At 36.0% G+C, this 23978-nt stretch overlaps 2 protein-coding genes across 2 annotated transcripts; one reads left to right on the forward strand and one right to left on the reverse strand.

Annotated features, from left to right (window-relative positions):
• The first annotated feature begins 378 nt into the window (after positions 1-378).
• On the forward strand, positions 379-1317 carry LOC118853796 (olfactory receptor 4P4-like). The gene has a single exon (XM_036763998.1). The coding sequence runs from the start codon at positions 379-381 to the stop codon at positions 1315-1317; it is 939 nt and encodes a 312-aa protein (XP_036619893.1).
• Positions 1318-7059: 5742 nt separating this feature from the next.
• On the reverse strand, positions 7060-7989 carry LOC118853797 (olfactory receptor 4P4-like). The gene has a single exon (XM_036763999.1). It carries the CDS (start codon positions 7987-7989, stop codon positions 7060-7062), a length of 930 nt encoding a protein of 309 aa, XP_036619894.1.
• Between the last annotated feature and the right edge of the window lie 15989 nt (positions 7990-23978).

Below are 23978 nucleotides of genomic sequence, written 5' to 3' on the forward strand. Positions count from 1 at the left end.
ACTGACTTGATCTGACTCAGAAGGTTGTACATTTCCTGCCACAGGAGATATCTAGAAAGCAAATAAAAGGCAACTTGAGAACATAGCAGATTCTTGCTCAGTTGTGGTTTGGATTTGACCATATCAGCCATTCCTTCCAACTCTAATATTCTGTGAGCCTATGAGTTGAATGATCAGAAATCAGTGCTGTTTCATAAACTTCCCAAGTACCCCGCACATAGGATATTTAAGCGATACATCAAATTACCCATCCTGTAGACATCAATGTTGTATTCATAAACTTTTTCCCCATAATGTAATTGACACAATACTGATATAACATTTCTGATGATGCTTTATTTCAGATATCTACCGGTCACTTTCTAATGTGGAAAAAAGATGAATAATAAGAATAATGTCACTGAATTTATTCTCTTGGGTCTATCTCAGAATAACCAGGTTCAGATTCTGTGCTTTGTCGTTTTCTTATTTTGTTACGTGGCTATTCTGATGGGAAATTTCGTTGTCATGATCTCTATTACATGCAGCCAGCTCATTGAACAACCCATGTACTTCTTCCTGGCTTACTTGTCCATTATGGACGTTTGCTACACCTCTACAGTGACCCCTAAACTCATCAGAGATATGCTGGCTGAAAAGAAGAGTATTTCCTATACTAATTGTCTGATACAGCTCTTCACGGTGCACTTCTTTGGAGGGGTGGAGGTCTTCATACTCACAGGGATGGCCTATGACCGATTTGTGGCTATTTGCAAACCTCTCCACTACATGGCTGTCATGAGCAGGGACAGGTGTAGTGCATTGGTCTTGGCTGCTTGTGGTGGGGCGTCTCTGCATTCATTTGCTCAGTTTCTCCTTGCTACTCTCTTACCTTTCTGCGGCCCCAATGAAATCAATCACTACTTCTGTGACATGTATCCGCTGCTGAAACTTGCCTGCACTGATACCCACAGGTTTGGTCTTTTAGTAACAGCTAATTCCGGGGTGATTGCATTGATGGTTTTTATTGTCCTTATGGCTTCATATGCTGTGATCTTATATACCCTTCGGGCACGTTCTTCTGAGAGCCGCCAAAAAGCTCTTTCCACCTGTGGTTCCCATGTCACTGTTGTAGTCCTGTTCTTTGGGCCTTTACTTTTCATTTATTTTAGACCACCCACCACATTCCAGGAGGATAAAGTTTTGGCTCTTTTTTACACAATCATTGCTCCCATGCTCAATCCTTTGATCTACACTTTGAAGAATTCAGAAATGAAAAATGCCATGAAGAAAGTGTGGAACAGAATCTTATTCAAGGGAAGAAATCAAATGTTCTAAAAGGCATTGCTGCCTTTCACTATTGGCCTTAATGTAGTGGCTGAATCCCACCTCATGGGAATCACAAAAAAAGTTTGGCATGAGATGAAGAACTTGAAGAGACCTCAGAGTTCATCAAGTTCACTATATTGATTTTTACCAATGAGAAAACAAGAGTTAGGATTAGCCAAGTGACTTCCCAAAGGACACACAACTGATTTTTGCTAAGCCGGCATTTGAATTCAAGTTTTCTGACTCAAAATTCAATGGTCTTACCTTCACACTGCTAAACCTTTTGAAATGTTATTAAATGTTGATTATACATGATTACATTTGCCAGCAAGGTTCCCTTCATATCTTGTCATTTTACCAATTTATTTAATTATATAGCAAGTGAAAAAATCCAGTAAGTAGAATCCTCCCTTTTTCAATACCAAAATTGGGAAGTAGACATAAAAACAAGATGACTGGGTTTTTATGTCACTGTCATATAATAGCATACATTTTTATAGTAATTTAAGATTTACAAAGCACTTTGCATATGTAATCTCATTTTATCGTTGTAACAGCCCTATGATATAGATATTATTATAATCCTCATTTTACAGACCTGAGACAGAAAGAGGTTAAATGAATTGCCAAGGGTCACATTGCCATTAAGCATCTGAGGTCAGATTTTAAGTCAGGTCTTCCTGGCTCCAGGTTCAGCACTCTATTCACTGGACAACTGCCTTCTATTGCAACTTATATCTTCTGCTTGTCTCCCCACTGAGACTGTCAGCTCTCACAGACAGCTAGTTCTAGGCAATTAGACAGTGTTGTCCCTATTTTAAATATATATGTATGCATATAAAATGCATACAGATATAATCTATCAAGCTATCATAAATCAATATCTGTCACCATCCATCTACTATTAGAGTCAAGAGAAGTTTAATGCAATTGTATGTAGCATGTTTTGGGAAGTAATATCATCCTGTCTCTAATAATCTGACCCTTCCATGAACCTTGAATTGAATTATAGGTATAAGTCTTCTTTTCTTTTAGCCATTGTTCTTTCATAGTTGCCTTTTTCTCTTTCCTTAGGTAAAAGTGCATTTGGATCAATTCCCAAATATTTAATTGTTTATAGTTCTTATTTTAAAATGAGTTTCTCTTTAATAATGTTTTATATTCTTGAACTTTCTTATTAAATGGGAATGCATCAACATGCATATATGTTTTTACTTACACAAATATATATGTATATATATATTGCAAATTTATATGCACATAAATATATTGCACGAATATTTATGCCTATTTAGTAAGAAATATTAATAATGAAAACATTTTAAAAATAAACTGCAATTAGAATAAGGTCATAAACACAAAATTGATTATACATGTACTTAAGTGTGTATGTGTGTATATATATATGTATATATATATATGTGTGTGTGTGTGTGTGTGTGTGTGTATGCATGTATTCTTGTATCTATTATAATGGTGGGAGTCTCTCATTGTCACCTATTATTTTTGATTGAAAAAATTTAATTTTCTAGCTTTGCTATAATGATGTCTTCAAATCAGGATGTTTTTAACTCCTCATTCTGAAGGTTGTTATTCCTAATATATTCAATGTTTTATGGATATTACTATAATTTTCAATTCTAAGACAAATAATAAAGAATATTTTGAGTGTATTTGTCTATAACTAACATTTTTATAGCCACAAATTGTGTGAACTCTATATTTAAAGTAGAGACTGTATAATTCATTTATTAGTTAAATAATCTTTATTAAGTGCTCACTATATGTATATAAGTGCTCACTATGTGAGCACTATCTTCAGCACAGGGGGATAAAAAAATGAAACATTATAGCCACCTTCCAAAAAGATCACATTCTTATGGATAAAACAATACATACATACACACTTAATGCTTACATCAAATACACGGTGTGAAAGGAAGTTTATTTCAGAATGAAGGCACTAGCACTATGTGAGGAGCAGCAAAGGCCTTCTGTAAAAGTCACTTTTGAGCTTAATCTTCAAGGGAGCCAGAAAGAGGAGGAAAATTCCAGTTATACAAGAAAATGGATTAATAAAGTGTGAAATCAAGAAATGGTGTGCTGTGATTAAAGAAAAATGTAAAAATGCTAATATAGCTGGGTCACAGTATATGAGGAAGAAGGTATATTGTGAAAAGATTGTAAGGGTAAGAATTTTGAAAGGTTTTAATTTGACAATACAGCATTTTATATTTGATTTTAGAGCTAACAGGTTCTTTTTTTGATTGGAGGTGTATGACATGGGAAGACCTGTGCTTTAGGAAAACTACTTTTGTATCTTAGTTCGTGACAGTTGGGGGAGACTTGAGGCAGGAATACCAACTAAAAGGATATTGTGAGAGTTCAGAAATGAGGTATTGAGGTGTCAGGGAGGCAACAATATTTGTGGTGAGAAAGTCATACATGTGGTGGCTCTTATGGGATAAGGGAAGTAAACAAACATTTATTTGTTGCCTACTATGCTCAGGCACTGTGCAAATACTTTATAAATATTCTTTTATTTCAGAAGGTAGAAATGACAAGACCTAGTACAAGACTGCATATGTGAGATGAGTGTGAATGAGGAATTAAGTTTGTTAGTCTTGGTCACTGAGAGGTATCTATGAAGTTTGAAGCAGGTGGGACTTTTGTGGTGAAAGATAGTCTCTTATGTTTCAGGCATATCACATTTTAGATAATTCTGGTATATTCAGTTCAATTTATCCAATATGCAGTTGGTGACATGATAATAGAACTCGAGGCATCAAGATGATTATTGAAGTCATGGAAGCTGATGAACTCACCAAAGGAAATCTTATAAAGGGAGAAGAGAAGAGCATCCAGGGCAGACTATTGGGAGTCATACATATAAGTATAATCTGGAAAAAGATTGAGAAAAGAAGGCTTAGAATGGAGTAGTCATATAGACTGAGGAAGAACCACAGGTGTCATGAAACCCAAGAAAGAAATGAATATACAAGGAAAGGGAGTGATCAGTAGTGGCCAAAACATAAGAAGTCATGAATGATGGGAATTAAGAAAGGGGACATTAGGTATAACACTTAAGAAGTCATTGATAATTTTGAAGATGATTTCAGTTGAATGATTATGTCACACAACAACAGAGTGTTTAGAATTGAGTGAGTAGAGAAATGTGTAATTTTTTCATGTACAGAGATTTCTCAAGGAATTAAGCAATGAAAGAGATGGGACTTAAGTGATGATAGCTTGTGAGCATGGTCATATTAAATGTGGTTTATTTTTATTACTATTTCTATTATTATTTGGTATGGTAGAGACATATACATGTTTTCCATCAAAAGATAAAGAAATATTTTCAATTAGTTAAAGAGTAGGAATAACATAGTAAGTAATATATTAGAGATTAAAAAAAAATAAAAAATATATTAGAGATTAGATTGAATTGGGTTAAGGATGCATGCAGCAGGGTTTACTTAGGAATCATTAATAGTCACTTTTTCTGTCAAGGTTAAAGAAGATAGTTCTAGAAGACTTTTGAATGACATGGGATGAGGAGGTAGGAAGAAGATGAATATCTTGTCAAATAGCCTCATGTCAGGGTTGTGGGGTGGAGAAGAAATGAAGCAGGACAACTACATCTTAGAGTGGGATAGATCACTGGGCTTTCACTTAGGAAGACTCAACTTCCTGTGTCCAAATGCAGTCTTAGACACATACTAGATGTGGGATCCTGGGCAAGCCACTTATTTGCCATAGTTTCTTCATTTGTAAAATAAAGTGAACAAGGAAACAGCAAACCACTCCAGTATCTTTGCCAAGAGAATCCTTAATGGAGTCACAAAGAGTTGAACAAGACTGAAAATGACTGAAGAAATGAATAAAGTATGAGAGTATGTACTTAGCTAAAGGATAAAAGAGGTATGATATGAGATGTTTGAAGAGAGATTTCTGCTAAGAGGGACTACTGTAGCAAGTAGGATAGTTCATTGAGTAAGAAGGTGTATAAGTATTGCTTTCCCAAGTTGGATTTACATAGCATAAATCTGTAGTCTACCCTAAACACAGTTTCATGATTTTCTCTATATTCATTTGCCAGTAAAAGAATAGTATGCACAGTGTTAAATGGCAGGAGTAATTCAAGATGGAAATTTTACAAGGCAGGCTTGGTAATGGCAGAAAGACTTAGGACATTTGAGTGTAATGGGTAGCACAGAGTGGAAATGTTTTGCCAAGGGCTCAAGAATGGGAGGTAGAGATACTATAGCCAGGGTAAAAGTGATGGCATAGGAAAGAACTGATAAGCAAAGATATAGAAGGGCATGATTAGGATAGGACAAGATTAAGGATCATAAGGCAGAGGGGGAGATTGATTGATAAAAGGTGATGATGAGATTAAGGAATTTCAAATAAAGAAATGCCACAGAAAACTTATGTGCGACAGCAAGATCAAGAGTAATAGCATTTTCATATTTAGTCAATTTTGAGTGGTGTAGTAGGTCACAAGAACCGACTAAATTTCACTGACCAGGAAATCAGGATGCCTGAAGGAGTAGCATTACGTCTCTTGCAGTACTCTAATATAAATGCAGGAGATGAAATAGAGAAAAAAAATGTGAATTTCCCTTAAGAATTGTGGAGACTCTTATAGGTGTGGGTAAACAGTGGCTACCAGAAACAGAATTGGGTGATGAATTGTAGTTGAACGAATCTCAAAAAAAGATGAGTTACTGAAAGATTGTGTATAAGGAGAAAACGGAAATGGTAATAGAAAATAGTATGATATGGAAACGGAAGGGTATTGGTGTCCAACTACTATATGACAAATGTGGCTAAGAACTGGTGACACAAAGCGACCGAGCTTACACTCTCTTTATTGTATACACGATCATGTGCGATTACATAAAACATATAGACAAGGGAAATCAAGATAACTCAGGGGATAGGCAAAAAAGGATAATGAAGAGAAGGTTCAGGTCTAGGGTAGTGTTTGGGATGAGGAAGAACATTAATTTTATAATATTTGGATGTTCATTAAAGGAACTGGGGATGTTTAGCCAAGCGAACAGGAAACTTAGTGTGTGGGGATCAAAGGGGAATGCATGCATGTTTCCTTCAAATATCTGAGAGGATCTGCTGTGGATGAGAGCTGTGCCTTATTTTTCTTAGCCCCAGAGGGCGGAATTAGGTACAATTAATAGAAATTGAAAAGAGTCATTCCCAATTCAATATCAGGAAAAATTCCTACTTGAATTCAACAAAGTTTCTAGAGGATATTGGTTCTCCTTCTTTAGGGATCTTCAAGTAGGACAGGATCGGGGCTCTTCTTCTCCTTTTAACTGGGGAGGTTTGACTACACAGTTCAGAAAATCCTTCCACTACTGAAATATGGTGTCTTTAAAAGATAGCAGGAAAGAAAGGAATAACACAATAAAACCATATAGATAATAGTGTGAACTTATTGTTGGTATATTAGTGTTGGGTATTTTTATTACCAACAGACATACCCTTACATAAAAACACACATAGATTTACAAAAATCCTTTTTCTCCAAGGTGATGACTTTATGATTGAGAGCCCACTATCCAGTTCAACTCAGGAAGGAAGAAGCAGTCTGACTCTTAGGACAACTGCTCAAGTTGATTAGACTTTAGGACCACCTCTAGCTCAGATCACTGAGTGGAGGAAAATCCATCCCTTCTGCTTGATAATAGTTCTATGTTTGAAACAGGATCATATACTCCATGCAGGTCATTTTCCTTTGGAAAGCAGTTTTTGTAACCAAACTTTCCTCATAGCATTCTTCATGTCAGTATTTCTAAGGGAATAGATGAAAGGATTGAACATAGGAGCAATGACGGTATAAAAGAGGGCAAACACCTTATCTTCACTGACAGAATTGCCAGTAGGCACATAGGTGAAGGTAAGAGGCACAAAAAACATGATGACTACAGTAATGTGTGATCCACAGGTGGAGAGGGCTTTGCGCCGACCCTCTGAGGAATGAGTCTTCAAAGTGGTCAAGATAATGATATAAGAAATAAGCAAAGAAATGAAGGTCAAAATACACAGCATCCCAGTGGTACCAATTAACACAATAACAAGCAAGAAAGTGTCTGTGCAGGCCAGCTTTAGGAGAGGAAACACATCACAGAAATAGTGGTCTATTTTATTGGGGCCACAGAAAGGCAGCTGAAGAGCAATCAACACTTGCATGATTGAGTGAAGGAATGCCCCTGTGCAGGAGGCCAACACGATAAGACGGCATACTTTTTTACTCATGATGACCATGTAATGCAGTGGCTTGCAGATGGCAACATAGCGATCAAAGGCCATTGCCACCAGGATGAAAATCTCTGTGGCACCAAAGAAATGAGCATAGAACAACTGGGCCATGCAGTGGTTGTAGGAGATCGTTGTTCTCTGAACCAATAAATCCAAAATCAGTTTTGGAGCGACAGTGGAGGTGAAACAGACATCCATGAAGGACAAGTAACTGAGGAAAAAGTACATGGGCTGTTCATTGAGTTGACTAAGTCTGATGGTGGTCAGGATGAAGAGATTTCCCATCAAGATCACAAGATAGCAAAGAGAAAAGAAAACGAAACCTACTTCCTTGACCTCTTTATTATTGAACAGACCCAGCAGGATAAATTCACTGATATTGTTTCTATCCCACATGACTTCAGCAGTGAGATGAGCATATATCGAAAGTCAGCATATCTAAACCCAGAAAAAATCAGAGATAATATTAGTTATTTATTAAATATCACCATTGATAACCAGGAATTACTATCACCATGCAGGGAGAGAACATGACACTTATTAATTGATTAATTAATTGATTCCATTTTAATATTATCAGTCAACAAGCATTGTTTAAATGCATAATATATTCCCCTTTTAATTTCTAAAACTTAAATACTCAATAAAAAAGAAAAGGAAACATAAACTTAAATGCCAAATTAGAAAATAAAAAAAAAAACATTGCCATGTGCAGAGCAGAATGTAAGAAAGGACTCAAAATATAGAACAATACATTTCCATTTCAAGAAAGCTATATAACAAATACTTCAAATTGTTTTCTGAGCTGTCTTTTCTTTGCTTCCTTGTAAGTTTCTTTTGTTCTTTGTTGTGTGCTTTTTACTTTGTTCTTTTTTTCCTAGCCTTCACTTTCACCCCAGATGGCTCTCTGTCTCTGTCTCTGTCTCTCTCTCTGTCTCTCTCTCTCTCTGTATATGTGTGTGTGTGTATATATATATATATATATATATATATATATATATGTATGTATGTATGTATATGTATATGTATACACACATATATAGTATGTATATATACATATATATACATGCACACACATACAAACATCTATACACACATATATAGTGTGTATAGAACACACATATACATATGTTTGGATATGTATATACATACATGTATGTATATATGCACACATACATAGAACATGTACATACATATACATATACACACAGTTACATGCACAAACATATACTTAAAATATCTATAATCATATTCACATATGGAGATATGCGTTCAAATGCACCTATGGAATTTTGGCCTTTATTTCTCTGAAGGTGGATAACATCTTCTTTCATATGTCCACATCTTTCCACATTTTGTAAAGTCCACCAACTCATTATTTTTCATACCACAGCAATATTCCAACCTTATACTATCTAGATATTTTAAATAGGCTAAAACAATATTGAGTAATATGACTGACATTTTTCTTTTTAGATTAAATCTATTTTAGCTTTAACTTTGGTTGAGATCATGATTGCAACCCCTGCTTTTTTCTAATAAATTCTATTCCTTTTGTGTTTTTATTTATCTCTTATTTCCTATCCCACTTGACTGTTTTACTTCTACCTATTACCTTGCCTTCCTAGCACTTAACCAACCACCCTACAAAAATCCCTCCCTTTCCCTCCCCCCAATTAATCTAGACACAGTTCTATATCCCTCTTATGATATTCCCTCAACTTCTCCCTCCAAAAATCCCTCGCCCATCCCTCTCCACTTAGCCTATTATTCCTTTCTGAATTTAGAAGTCTTTAAAGCCATAGATAGATAGACAGATAGATAAGATAGATAGATAGATATAGATATGTAAATTAATATATATGTATACATATGTATATATATATATATGCATTGTTTCCTCTTTAACATATTCTCAGTGAGAGTAGGGTCCCAGAAGTACCAGCTGTCGCTACATCCAATTCCTCTGTAAGGGTCCCTAGTAAGTGTCTGAGACTGGATTTGAATTCATGACTTCCTGACCACAGGGCCAGCACTCTATCCACTGTTCCCCCAGATGCCTTGTGATTTGAGCAATCTTAAAAGAAGCCAGGGAGAACAATAGGTGAAGGTGAACAGGGAGAATATTCTGGGTGGTGGCGGGGACAGCGATTAAAGTAATACAGTCAATAAATAAGAATGTTATGAATGGGGACCAATAAATAATCACGTGTAGCTACATCATAGAGGACACATAGGAGAATAAATTATTAAAACAAAAGAAAAGTATAAAAGTAGGGGGAGCCAGATTGTAAAGGACTTTGAATGTCAAAAAAAGAATGTTGTTTTTGAATTTATATGATTTGATATGCCTGGTGGATGAGGAGTCAAGGATGACTAGAAAAAAATGGTAGTACCATTAAAAATAATAGGAAAGTTATAGTAATGGATAGTTTGGGGAGAAAACAATGAGTTCTTTTTCAGACATATTGAGTTTGAGGTTTCTTTAGGGTATCCAGGTTAAGGTTTCCAGAAGGCAGATTGTTACTCACAAATCTAGTTAAAGAGAGATACTCTGGATGGATGTAGAGATCCATCAGGAAATGATAATTAAATTGATGAGGTGTGAGAGGGTGAGAGCAGAATGGAAGGACAAATGTGGTACCCCACAAGTGGGTGGCGTGACATGGATTTTGGCCCTAAAAAGGGAGAGTGTTCTGATATACTGCCTCATATCCATCAAATTGCTGAAGATGATACGAGATGGGAAAATTCAACTCTGGAGAGGTTGTGGAAAGATAGAATATTATTCCAGGATTGATAGAAATGTAATTAAGTATACATACTCTGGAAAATAATTCAATAATTTCTTACATTGTTCATCTCCTTTTATTCCAAGATTTCAGTACTATGTTTTATACTATGAGAAATATAAACAATAAGATAATAATTTATAAAGAAAATGGGAATAATGATAGTATTTGTAGTTTACAAAATGAAAATAAAAGAAGTGACATTCACTTGGCAAAGTTGAAGAAACTCATGAAGACCAAAGATTGTCTTATTTTTTTCTATATCACCACTTTGAACTACATGCCATTCAGGAAATTCAGAAGAAAGAATGGAAGAAGGAAAGAAGGAAGGAAAGAAGGAAGGAAAGAAGGAAGGAAAGAAAAAGGAAGGAAGGAAGGAAAGAAAGAAGGGTTTGGATTTAGGAAATTTCAGAACTTTTAGTTATCCTAGGGTCTTCCATTAAATACACATCCTATCAATAACCTTTGACCCAGTAGTACCACTAATTGGTCTATTCCAAAAGATGATTAGGGAAAAAGGAAAAGTGTCTTTATTCATATGCCCTTTATAGTTAATTTCAGTATTTATAATAGCTAAAAACTTATTTGCTCAAAGTTTCCCAACATATCTAGGTCTTCTTGATCACTGATTTAAAAAATCACTTACCAACCAGTTTGTAAAACTCAAGTTCATGTAAAAGTGAAAGAATTTATGATGAATCACAGGGAAAAAGCATATTAGTTACATTACATAGTTTATTTAAAACTATGATTATACAATAAAAAAAAACTAAAAGGAAAATATTTCTAGCAATGAAACACAAATATATTGAGTTGACAAAGCTGGCAAACTCTGAGAAAGCATTTGAGGTCATTCCCACATGGGCATTTGAAATGCTATTGCATGAGTCTGTTGACAATGTAAGTTTAAAAGGTTTATACCCATTTCACTGAAACAAGGATGAGAAATACATGTGGCTTTGATATAAGGGAAGGGAAATGTAGTCATTCATTACTGCAAGGTAGCCTCTGTTTCAAGGCTATAACTCTGGTAATGGATTTTTTTTCCTTGGAAAGCACAGTATAATTTTGTCACAAGACAGTTGAAACATTTCCAGGTAACACATAATGAACTTCTCAGGGAAATGTTGGGTTTTAGGGCACCATAAAACATGGACAAAAGAAAGAACCAGTATCAGCATGACCATCCTCTCAACTGACTCTCAGGGAAACAGATTAAGTGTCTGAAGAAGCTATCTCTACATCCCTCTACACACTTGGTATCCAGGGAAACTTCTTACAAAGACTATATTGAAAGAACCTTTTTTTCAATAAGATGCTATATAGACAATAATTCTCTTTTCATCAATTAACTATGAACTCATTTTTCATCACTTGGAATTCATGTAAATATGCAATTTTACACCATGTAATAAAGGGGAGTGATCATATCATCTGATATTGCCTATGAAGGGTGACTTTAAGCTTAGAGAGGCAGTATGGTATTGAACATCATGTACTGATTCAGTAGTCAAAGAATCTGAATTTAAATTCTATCACTGCTCATCCTGGTATTGTTTTTCAAAGTCATTTAACCTCTCAGGGGGTCAGATTTCTTAGATTATACGTTCTCTATGTTCCTTTTTGGCTTTAAATTTGTGATATTATATTGTCGATTTCCTTCGTATCTCAATTTTGTGTAATAATAGAATTGAGATTCATTGTAGTAGAGAAGCTTGTGAGTTGGTCTCATTGTTAGGAAACCCTGGGTTAAATCTCCTTACATCTGTTGGTTTAGTGTGACACTAAGCAAGTCACTTACCTCTCAATGCTCATTGAAAAATCACACATGTACCTCCTCTCTCCCCACCCCAACAAAAGAATTAACTTATATGAAGAAGACCTCCTTTCCTCAGTTGCCTCCTGGCAAATATTTGAGTTGCTAATATTACTGAAAACATTTAACCATTAAAGCATTATGGAATAAATTACCATTTATGACATTTTTACAAAAGTAATTAGTGAAAATTCCTTCTACACTTCACAATTCCATCACAGACATAAAATTATCTGCATTCTATCTTTGGGAACAAAAATTACACTAAATTTATATTTATTGATCTATTAAAACCACTTTTGTTCTTATCCACTCAGATATCTCCCTCTTTTTGTTTCTCCTTGTGTCTGTCAACTTCAAGTGAAATCACATGTTGCCTTTTCTCATTTCATACAGTTTAGCCATTTGAGTTTTTAGCTTGTTTTTATTCATTATAGTGTGGGAATAATCTACAGATAATCTACAGACTCATATAGAATCTTACATCCTCAGTGTCTTAAAATCATGAACTTAAGAAAGGAAAGGGGCATTAGAACGACCTAGTCCAACCACATTATTTTATAGATGAGAAGTGAAGTCCAAGAAAGTGAAATGACTTGGGCAAGGTCACTAACGTATTAAGTAACAGAGTCAGCATTTAAAACCAGTTTCTGGGCCTCAGAATTAAGCACACTTTCCACTGCATCATGTTTTTCATTGGCCTTGGGGAAGATTTTAAAAGGTAGAACCATTAATAAATACTGAGTACAGTTAGCCTTTTTTTTCTTTCATTTTTTTGCCTCTAAAGTAAAGAAAAAAATAATGACAGTCACCAGTCATAAGTACCCAGGACTGATTCCCATGAACCCTCTGTCCTAGTCCCAGTACTTCCATAGACTAGCTGTGTGACCTTGGCCAAGTTGCTTTCATTATTTGTATTTCAGTAGCCTAATCTGTAAAATGATCTAAAAAATCACTCCAAATACTCTATATGTATTCAAAAGGAAATCTGGGAAATATGAACCAATGCCAGAAATCTTACATTTTTTGAATGCCAAAACTCTTCTGGACTTCTGGAAATAATTTCTTGGACTTTCCATTTCACACCATGAGAGAGACAAGGTAGAGCACTTGCATAGAGCACTTGACCCAGAGGTAGGGAAAGCTGAGATCATGCCTTACCTCTGCCACTTTTCAATTACTTGTTCTTTGGCAAACCAATTAGCTTCTTTCACTCTTTGCTCCTTCATCTAGGACATGCAGGAAGGAGGATCTGAAGTATCATATTCCAGCAGTTCTGTGTAATGACTCTCAACTGAGATAATGAATAGAAAGGTTTTTGTTTGAAGACTCTAAATGTAAATGATTGCTAAATTAACAAAGAAAATTACTTCAGCATGTTAACAAGACATATGAAAGGAAAAGGAACTAGGAATCCCAGCCCATCCACAGACCATTACATAAAGAACTTGTAGAAAAACTTAGTACTTAGCTTCATATTCTGAGGCATTCATCATTAAGTAAGATTTTGATTAAAAAGGAAAAAAAAATAGAAAGCTTCAGCTGATGACTTTAAGACCCGGATTGATTCTCATTCATTTCTTCCCCAAGTACAATGCCACCAGCCATTTCTTATCTCTTGTTCTCTATAAAACTAAGATCATTTCACAGGCTGCTGCTAGCTCAACTGTTCTGTGTTCAGTGGCCCCTTCAAGCTCAGCCTATCATCTTCAGTCCCTGCTCTGACCTCCTAGCTTTTAATATTGCTCCCACTGCTATCATTCCAGGGTTGTAACTCCTGAGGTTCTTTTCAGTAGTAAAATTCTATGTCATTTGGTAGCATATTGTAATTCTCTAAATACACTGTCTTTGTGATCATCCAGAAAACTGAACTGAATAGATTAAAGAGGAGCATTTATAGTCAGCTGAGATTATTCAGGACTAATCCCCAAGGAATTTTCCAGCTGTCTTGTATGAAATATGTAGCAACTAGGCTTAATAGAGTATTTTTATAGAATAACTTAGTGGGGTCTCTAGTAGCAAAATGCTACAGAAGATAAAAAGATGGAAAACTTGTTGTTGACTAGGGAATTACTTCAAGTTTCAAGGAGGAAGTGGTGTCACAGGTGAACTTTGTGTTACAGTTAGGAATTCCATTTTGTGCAGGTGAGCATGATGCTCAGCTTATTACTCATATTGTGAGGGAGTCAGGGAAAAAAATGTCAGTGACTTCTTATAAATTTAATAATAGATTGTAGGCAGAACCTGAAGAATTTTGCTTGTAACACTTTGCCTAAAATATTTCCTAGTTAAATTTTCTTTGTTCCTAGCTAAATTAGACAAAAGTGTAAGACGTTATTGTAGAAAAAAAAACTACTCTATTTCTCTTGGGAAACCTAGTTTTATTTAAGTATCATTCAATAGTGTAACTGTTTCGTCCTATCTGACTCTTCATGACCCCATTTTGGGGGTTATTCTTGGCAAAGATGCTGAAGTGGTTTGTCATTTCCATCTCTAGTTTATTTTTTTACAGATGAGGCAATGGATGACTTGCCTGGTGTCACACTATGAGGCCAAATATGATTCAGGCTTTCCTGATTCCAATCCTGGCACTCTATTCACTGCACTACCTAACTGCCCCTACATTCAATAGTAGTAAAGAAAACATGCTAAATATATTGAAATCACAAGCTGGTTGGACTTTTCAGTTGAATTAATCTAAAGATAATTTGCTCTAATCTCTTCATTTTAGAGATAAAGAAATTTACATGTAAGGAGATAAAATAAATCCCTGAGGATCACCTAGCTTATAAATGGTTCAAATGGGATTCAGAAGAATTCTTTATCTTTGCTCCATCTACTGGCTTTCTAGTCTTCCTTCAAGAATTGTTTCAAATTTTCCCTTCTTTTTTTTCATTTAATTTATTTTTAATTATTTAATATTTTTAGTTTTCAATATTGATTTCACCCAGATTTTGATTTACAAATTTTCTCCCCATTTCTACCCTCCCCCCACCACAGGATGGCATGTATTCTGATTGCCCCTTTCCCCAGTCTGCCCTCCCTTCTGTGATTCCACTTCCCCCACCACCTTATCCCCTTTTCCCTTAATTTCTTGTAGGAAAAGATAGATTTCTATACCCCATTTCCTGTATATCTTATTTTCCAGTTGCACGTGAAGAAAACTTTTTTTTTGAACATTTGTTTTTAGAACTTTGAGTTCCAAATTCTCTGAGTCTGAATTTGAGGCTGTTTTCACTGTATGTTGATGTTCCCAGCCAACTACAAGGTGATGAAGAAGAAAATGCCTTCAGGTGTTTACTATTTATAGATGAAGATACATAAACAGAAAAAGTCAGACTTGTTAAAGAGTATTAAAAATGTGGAGCTTGGGAGCCAAGATGGGGGCTGGAAAGCAGGGGCTTGCCCAAAGCTCTTTCCCAGGACTCTCCAAACACCTATAAAAATGGCTCTGTACAAATTCTAAAACTGCAGAACCCACTAAATAGCAGAGGGAAGCAGGACCCCAGCCCAGGACAGCCTGGATGGTCGCAGGGTAAGGTCTATCACATGGAACTGGGAGCAGAGCGGAACAGAAACAAGTGTGAGCTGGTCCTGGACCAATCAAACCAGGAGATGGGCAGAACAGGCCCCAGCATCCTGAATCAGTGAGCTGTGGCAGTTACCAAAAAACCTAAGATAACAGAGAAGGTTAGTAGGAAAAGCTGCTGGGACAGAGTGAAAGGAGTTTGGGGTTCAGCCACCACCCCGGGGGCAGCAGAGGTGATGCAGCTCTGAGGCTTCTCACAGAGATACAGCTGCAGTTGCTTCTGGCCCCAGGTCCACCTGGTGGGAGGAATTAAGTGGCAGATCTGAACGGGAATGCAGAGCCAGCTTAGCTCTGAGTCTGGTCAACGGTGGTGGTCCTTGGGGGAGGAGCAGTGCTGGTGTGGCAGAGCTTGCTGTGTAGAAATAGCTCTGAAAACAACAGCGCCACCCCTTAAGGTTGGACAAAGTACTCTCTACTCCACAAGCAGTCATAACCCAACGAAAAATTCAAGGGTCAAGTAAGTTGGCTGGGAACATGGCCAGGCAGCGAAAATGGACTCAGATTCAGCCTCAGATTTTGGAATCTTTCTTTGGTGACAAAGAAGACAAAAACATACAGCAAGAAGAAGTCAACAAAGTCAAAGAGGCTACATCAAAAGCCTCCAAGAAAAACATGAACTGGTTTCAGGCCATGGAAGAGCTCAAAAAGGATTTGGAAAAGCAACTTAGAGAAGTAGAGGAAAAATTGGGAAGAGAAATGAGAATGATGCGAGAAAACAATGAAAAACAAGTCAATGGCTGGCTAAAGGAGACCCAAGAAAATACTGAAGAAAATAACACCTTAAAAAATAGACTGACTCAAATGGCAAAAGAGCTCCAAAAAGCTAATGAGGAGAAGAATGCCTTGAAAGGCAGAATTAGCCAAATGGAAAAGGAGGTCCAAAAGACCACTGAAGAAAATACTACCTTAAAAATTAGATTAGAGAAAGGAAGCTAGTGACTTTATGAGAAATCAAGATATAATAAAATAGAATCAAAGGAATGAAAAAATGGAAGACAATGTGAAATATCTCATTGGAAAAACCACTGACCTGGAAAATAGATCCAGGAGAGATAATTTAAAACTTAATGGACTACCTGAAAGCCGTGATCAAAAAAAGAGCCTAGATATCATCTTTCAAGAAATTATCAAGGAGAATTGCCCTAATATTCTAGAGTCTGAGGGTAAAATAGAAATTCAAAGAATCCACCAATCGCCTCCTGAAAAAGATTCCAAAAAGAAAACTCCTAGGAATATTGTTGCCAAATTTCAGACCTTCAAGATCAAGGAGAAAATACTGCAAGCAGCCAGAAAGAAACAATTTGAGTATTGTGGAAACACAATCAGGATAATACAAGATCTAGCAGCTTCTACATTAAGGAATTGAAGGGGTTGGAATATGATATTCCAGAGGTCAATTGAGCTAGGATTAAAACCAAGAATCACCTACCCCGCAAAACTTAGTATCATGCTCGAAGGCAAAATGTAGACTTTCAACAAAATAGAGGACTTTCAAGCTTTCTCAGTGAAAAGACCAGAGCTGAATAGAAAATTTGACTTTCAAACAGAAGAATCAGGAGCATGAAAAGGCAAACAAGAAAGAAATCATAAGGGACTTATTAAATTTGAACTGTTTTGTTTACATTACTACACGGAAAGATGATGTGTATAATTCATGAGACCTCAGTATTAGGGTACCTGAAGTGAATACATACACACACACACACACACACACACACACACACGCACATATATATATATATATATATATATGCGTGTGTGTATATATGTATATGATATATATGTACATACATATATATATATACACACACACACACACACACACACACACACACACACATATATATATATATATATATATATATATATATATATATATAGACAGAGGGCACAGAGTGAGTTGAATATGAAGGGATGATATCTGAAAAAAATAAAATGAAATTAAGAGAGAGGAATATATAGAGAGAAGGAGAAAGGGAGAGATAGAATGGGGTAAATTATCTCGCATAAACGTGGCAAGCAAAAGCAATTTTTAGGAAGGGAAGAGGGGGAAGGAAGTAATCAAAGCAAACACTTTTGAAAAGGGACAGGGTCAAGGGAGAAAATTGAATAAAGGGGGAGAGGATAGGAAGGAGCAAAATATAGGTAGCCTTTCACAACAGCAGTATTGTGGAAGTGTTTTACGTAATGATAAGCATATGGCCTATGTTGAATAGCTTGCCTTCTCAGTGAGGGTGGGTGGGGAGAGAAGAGGAGAGAAAATTTGGAACTCAAAGTTTTCAAAACAGATGTTCAAAAAAAAGTTTTTGCATGCAACTATGAAATAAGATATACAGGCAATGGGGCACAGAAAGCTATCTTGCCCTACAAGAAAGTAAGGGAAAAAGGGCTATTGGGGGGGCGGGAAGTGGGGTGACCGAAGGGAGGGCTGACTGGGGAATGGGGCAACCAGAATATATGTCATTTTTGAGTACGGGTGGAGGGTAGAAATGGGGAGGAAATTTATAATTCAAACTTGTGAAGATCAGTTCTGAAAACTAAAATTATTAAAGAAATTAAATAAATGAAATGAGAATTGGGCAAAGTGAAGTAAATGATTTTGTGAGACATTAAAAATCAATGAAACAAAATGAAAAAGAAAAAAAATAAGAAAATTTGAAATATCTCATTGGAAAAAAAAAATATCTATCCTGGAAAATAAATCTTGGAAAGATAATTTAAGAATTATTGGACTACCTATAAACTACAATTAAAACAAGATCCTGGACACTTTATTTCAAGAAATTATTAAAGAAGACAGCCCCAAGATCCTAGAAACAGAGAGTAAAATACAAATTGAAAGAATCCGACGATCACCTCGTGGAAGAGAGTAACTTCTCAGGAATATGATAGATAAATTTCAGAACTTCCAGGTAAAACACAAATTAAAAGAATCCATTGGTTGCCTTATGGAAGAGATTTCTCAATGTAACTTCCCAGGAATATTGTAGAGAAATTCCAGAACTTCCAGGTCAATGAGAAAATACTGCAAGCAGCCAGAAAGAAACAATCAAGTATCATAGAGTCACAGTCAGGATTAGACAGGATTTAGCAGCTTCTACATTAAAATATCAGGGACTTAAAATATGATAATCCAGAGGGCAAAGGAGCTAGGATTACAACCACAATAGACCTACCCAACAAAACTGAATATAAAATCCTTCAGGGGAAAAAATAGGCATTCAGTGACATAGAGAACCTTCAATAATTCCTGAAAAGACCGGTGCTGAACAGAAAATTTGATTTTCAATTACAAGGCATAAGTGATGCATGAAAAGGCAAACAGAAAAGAGTAAACATAAGAGATTCAATAAGATTAAACAGTTTACATTGCTATCCCACAAAACAATAACTTGTAACACTTAGGAATTTATCACTATTACAGAAATTAGAAGGGGGTTGCAAGAATAAGTTTACTTTGAATGAAATTTGAAAAAAAATACTGAAAGGAAGGGTTGAGAAAAGAGGCACACGATGGAAAAAATGGATCTGGACAAAAATATTGTAAACACTATCAACTTTGAAAGACTTAGGAAATCTGATCAGTGTAATGACCAGCCACCATTTGAGAGGATCAATGAGGAAATATCTTACTAACCTACTAATAGCCACATGGAGATAAATATATAGATATATCAATATACTTTCAGATATACATACTACATGTGTGTGTGTCAATCTTGAGAATAATATACTTATTATGGCAATTATAAGGGATATAGATAGACTGTGAATATCAATATAAAATAACTGATAAAATGATAAAAAATATAATTAAGAGATATAAAGGGACAGTTCTGGGAGAAGAGGTAAGAAGGTAGTACAAAAGGGCAAATTACATCACGTGAAGAGGCAGAGAAATGTATTGTACCAGAGGGAAAGAAGGGAGGGAGAAGAGCAGAATTTCAGCTTTACTCTCACCAGATTTGATTCAAGAAGGGAATAACATAACCTGATAAGTATAGAAATCTTACTTGTCCTACAGGCGATAGGAGAGGAAATGGGGGAATATGGGAGTGGGGTGGTGAGAAGGGAGGGAAGAAGTAGCAAACAGAAAATGGTAAGATAAGGGTAGGGAATGACTATATCAATCTACTCTTTGATAAAGCCAAAGAGGCCATCTTCTGGGCATTCACTCTTTCACAAAAACTGCTGGGAAAATTGGAAAATGGTAGGGCAGAAACTGGGCATAGACCAATATCTTACATTAGATACCAAAATAAAGTCAAAATGTTTTCATGATTTAAGAATAAAGGCAGATAATATAAGCAGAGCAAGGAATAAATCTGCCTATCAGATTTATTTAAAAGCAAGGAATTCATGACATAACAAGAGATGGAAAGCATTGCAAAATGCTAAATTGAAAACTTTGATTATGTTTCATTAAAAAGTTTTGGTATAAAAAAGTCACTGCAACAAAGACTAGGAGGGAAGCAGAAAATTGGGAGGAAATCTTTACAACTAGTGTCTCTGATAAAGGCCTCATTTCGAAAATAAACAGGGAACTGAGCCAAGGTTATAGGAATACAAGTCATTCCCCAATTGAGAAATGGGCACAGGATATGAACAGGCAGTTTTCCGAGGAAGAAACTAAAGATATCTATAGGCATTTGAAAAAATGCTCAAAATCACTACAGATTAGAGAAATTTAAATCAAAACAACTCTTAGATACCACATCTCTCCTGTCAGATTGGCTAAAATAACAAAACAGGAAAATGATAAATGCTGGAGAGAACGTAGAAAAACTGGAACATTGTTACATTGCTGGTGGAGTTGTGAGATGATCCAGCTGTTTTGGAGAGCAATTTGGAACTATGCCCAAAGGGCTATAAAAATGTTCATACCGTTTGACCGAGCAATACCACTGCTAGGGTTGTATCCCAAAGAAATCACACAAGCGGGAAAAGGACCCATATGTACAAAAATATTTATAGCGGCTCTTTTTGTGGTAGCTAAGAATTGGAAATCAAAGGGATGCCCATCAATTGGGGAATGGCTGAACAAGTTGTGGTATATGAAGGTAATGGAATACTATTGTGCTATAAGAAATGGGGATGATACAGACTTCATAACAACGTGGAAAAACCTACACGATATAATGCTGAGTGAGCTGAGAACTAGGAGAACATTATACACAACCACAGATATATGGATTCCATGATGTGTAACTTTGATAGGCTTAGCTCTTCGCAGCAATACAAGGTTCAAAGGCAACTCCAAAGGACTCATTATGGAGAGAGCTATCTATATCCCGAAAAAGAAGTATGGAATCTGAATGCCGATTGGGGCAAACTGTTTGCCCTCCTTTTTTCTCTTTTGTTTTTGATTTTTTGGGGGGAGGTGTTGTTTCTTTTTTCTCATGATTCATTCCTTTAGGGGGGTAGAAAATCTGGAGCTCAGAGTCATGCAGAACTGATTGTTGTAAACTAAAAATAAAAAATCTTAAAAAAAGAAAAGTGACAGGGAAGGGAAGGGATGGTGTGCAGAAGGAGAAGGTCATGAATAGTGTAGATTCTCCAAAGAGGTCCGAAATGTTTTCCTTGGTGTCACATATAATTTGGGGATATACTCGGATAGTGGAGGCATCCATTTTGTGAATTTTTGATAAATTGCCTATCTTCTAGCAGACGCAGTGCTATATAGTCCTTATGACATGCTACACAGGAAGTAAACAGAAAGCAAATGAATGTCAAGGTACAATTTTTACTTATTGCTATGTGTATTGATTAATGAAGCAGTATAATCATCACTGAAAAGTCACCGACTAATTTGATTTAACCAAGAAGTAAAGTTTGCTTCTGTTGACAATGGTCTACATGTTGGATTGCTTTGAAAAACTTTTGGGAGCCCATCTCCCAGGACCCTAATATGCCTTTAAATTCAAGTAATATTCAGTGAGTTTTTCCTGAAATGTTCTTTTCTTGAAAGGTTTAATGTGGAGATACTGACTTGGAATGACTAATATTTTTCTGGACTCTGGTCCAGACTGAAAGGGTCTGTCTACATAACATGAGCCCTACTTGCCATCCTAATGAGTTATAGTCACCATGAAAAACACAGCTTCCTTCAAGTAGAGAAAAAGCCTTTTGGAGATTCTTTTGGCCATTGTGTTGGACCCCATAGATCGATATTTGCCAACAATGCCTCCTCAGGTATCAGTCCAGATTTCAGGCACTAGGTTTTGGTTTTTATAATACAGCATAATTGAACCCATTGTCCATTTGTTTTCTTTTCCAGATTGTATTTATTTTCATTGCATTGAGCCCTGAGTTTTCCCTGGACCAGGGAATTTTTAACCTCTTTTTGTGTCCTGAATAGCTTTTGGCTGTCTGGAAAAGATTGTGGATGCCTAAGAATAATGGATAAAATACAATTCATAAGATTACAAAAGGAACAAATTATATTATAAAAAGATGTATTTTTCTCCATCTAACATCACCATGCATCTTTAAATGTATCCATGGTTCCCAGGTTAATATCTCCTTCCTACACATAGCAACATTCTGCTAATATCAGAAATCTCTCTCTAATTTGTGTATATTTATATATGCTTTCCCTCTCAAATCATCATTTTCATAGTTTAAGTAATCAGAACTCTTTAATGGCTTTGGGAGAGATTTTCACCAGCTCATAAACATGGATTACATATTAATGGGGTCACTTCAATACAATCACTGGCCCCATTCTCTATAGTGTCATATTCCTCAAAATTATCTTCCTCTGTTTCCCATACATATTGTTTGTCACTGAGCCCTTCCTCACTTTCTTGCCCTCACTCATGGGGGACAAAGTGAGTGAAAACAAAATATAGAACTTAGAGTGATGTTATAAAAAAGTGCTATATAAAGCTGTTATATGTAATGGAAATATGATTTATTTTCTCTTTTAGGAATTAGTTTGTTGCTCTCTAATAGATTTTTTAAAGGCATTAAAGGAGGCACTTAGGTGGACATAGTTTCAATTAGAATCACTGATACTTACAGTATCACAGTGATTAATATATTTCTAAGTTCATTGTCAAATATTAGCTGGTCTATCACCAGGAGCCTGTGATGTGTCAGGTATCTCTTATGCTTTCCATTTTCTGAGTAAAGTGAGGCTCAGAAAGATTAAATCATGTGGGTAAAGTCAAACTAAAAGTTGTACAGTAGCACACACTGAATGTAATCATATTACAGACTTTTCCCACTAGGATATCTTTCTCTCTTCCTCCTAACAGTCACTGTTGCTAGTGAGAGAAATTTATTTATATTAATGCTTTTACAAGAATCCCCATAGTTTCAAAAAGTTTATTCTTTGGCTACTTTCAAAATAGCTAAGCACATAAATGAAAAAGTCTATTAACCACTATCTATTCCCTTTTTATTTGCCTCTGACATGCTCAGTCTCTTGAAAATAAATAATTTTATATTGCATGCCATATGCAAGTGATGTTGCTGAGAGAGAGAGAGAGAGAGAGAGAGAGAGAGAGAGAGAGAGAGAGAGAGAGAGAGAGAGAAAAGGAGGAGGAGGAGGAGGAGGAGGAGAAGAAGAAGAAGAAGAAGAAGAAGAAGAAGAAGAAGAAGAAGAAGAAGAAGAAGAAGAAGAAGAAGAAGAAGAAGAAGAAGAAGAAGAGGAAGGAGGAGGAGGAGGAGGAGCAGGGGGAGGAGGAGGAGGGGGAGGAGGAGGAGGGAGAGGAGGAGGAGGGGGAGGAGGGGGAGGAGGAGAAGGAGGAGGAAGAGGAGGAGGAAGAGGAGGAGAAGGAAGAGAAAGAGGAGGAGGAGAAAGAGAAAGAGGAGGAGGAGAAAGAGAAAAAGAAAGAAGGAAAGAAAGAAAGAAGGAAGGAAAGAAGGCAGGGAGGAGAAAGAAAGAAAGAAAGAAAAAGAAAGAAAGAGAAAAAGAAAGATAGAAAAAGAAACATAAAGAAAGAATGAATGAAACAAAGAAAGAAAGAAAGAGGAAGGACAAAAGAAAGAAAGAACAGAAACTAGGATTCCAAATCTAACCTTCTAGCTGTAAGTTAATTGCTTTCCCTGCTCTATGTCATTGATAGCTTTTAAAATATTTTAACAGGAGACAACAGTTTTTTTCTCAGCATTTCTCTCTTTGGAACTTTGAAAAATATATTGGTAGCAAGACATTGAATTTTGATTCAGAGAACCCAGTTTT

The sequence above is a fragment of the Trichosurus vulpecula genome, chromosome 6 (genome assembly GCF_011100635.1).
Source record: "Trichosurus vulpecula isolate mTriVul1 chromosome 6, mTriVul1.pri, whole genome shotgun sequence".
Lineage (NCBI taxonomy): Eukaryota > Metazoa > Chordata > Mammalia > Diprotodontia > Phalangeridae > Trichosurus > Trichosurus vulpecula.

Bases quoted from the DNA above. Each gene is read 5' to 3' on its own strand.
- LOC118853796 (XM_036763998.1), top strand. From the start codon at position 379: ATGAATAATAAGAATAATGTCACTGAATTTATTCTCTTGGGTCTATCT.
- LOC118853797 (XM_036763999.1), bottom strand. From the start codon at position 7,989: ATGTGGGATAGAAACAATATCAGTGAATTTATCCTGCTGGGTCTGTTC.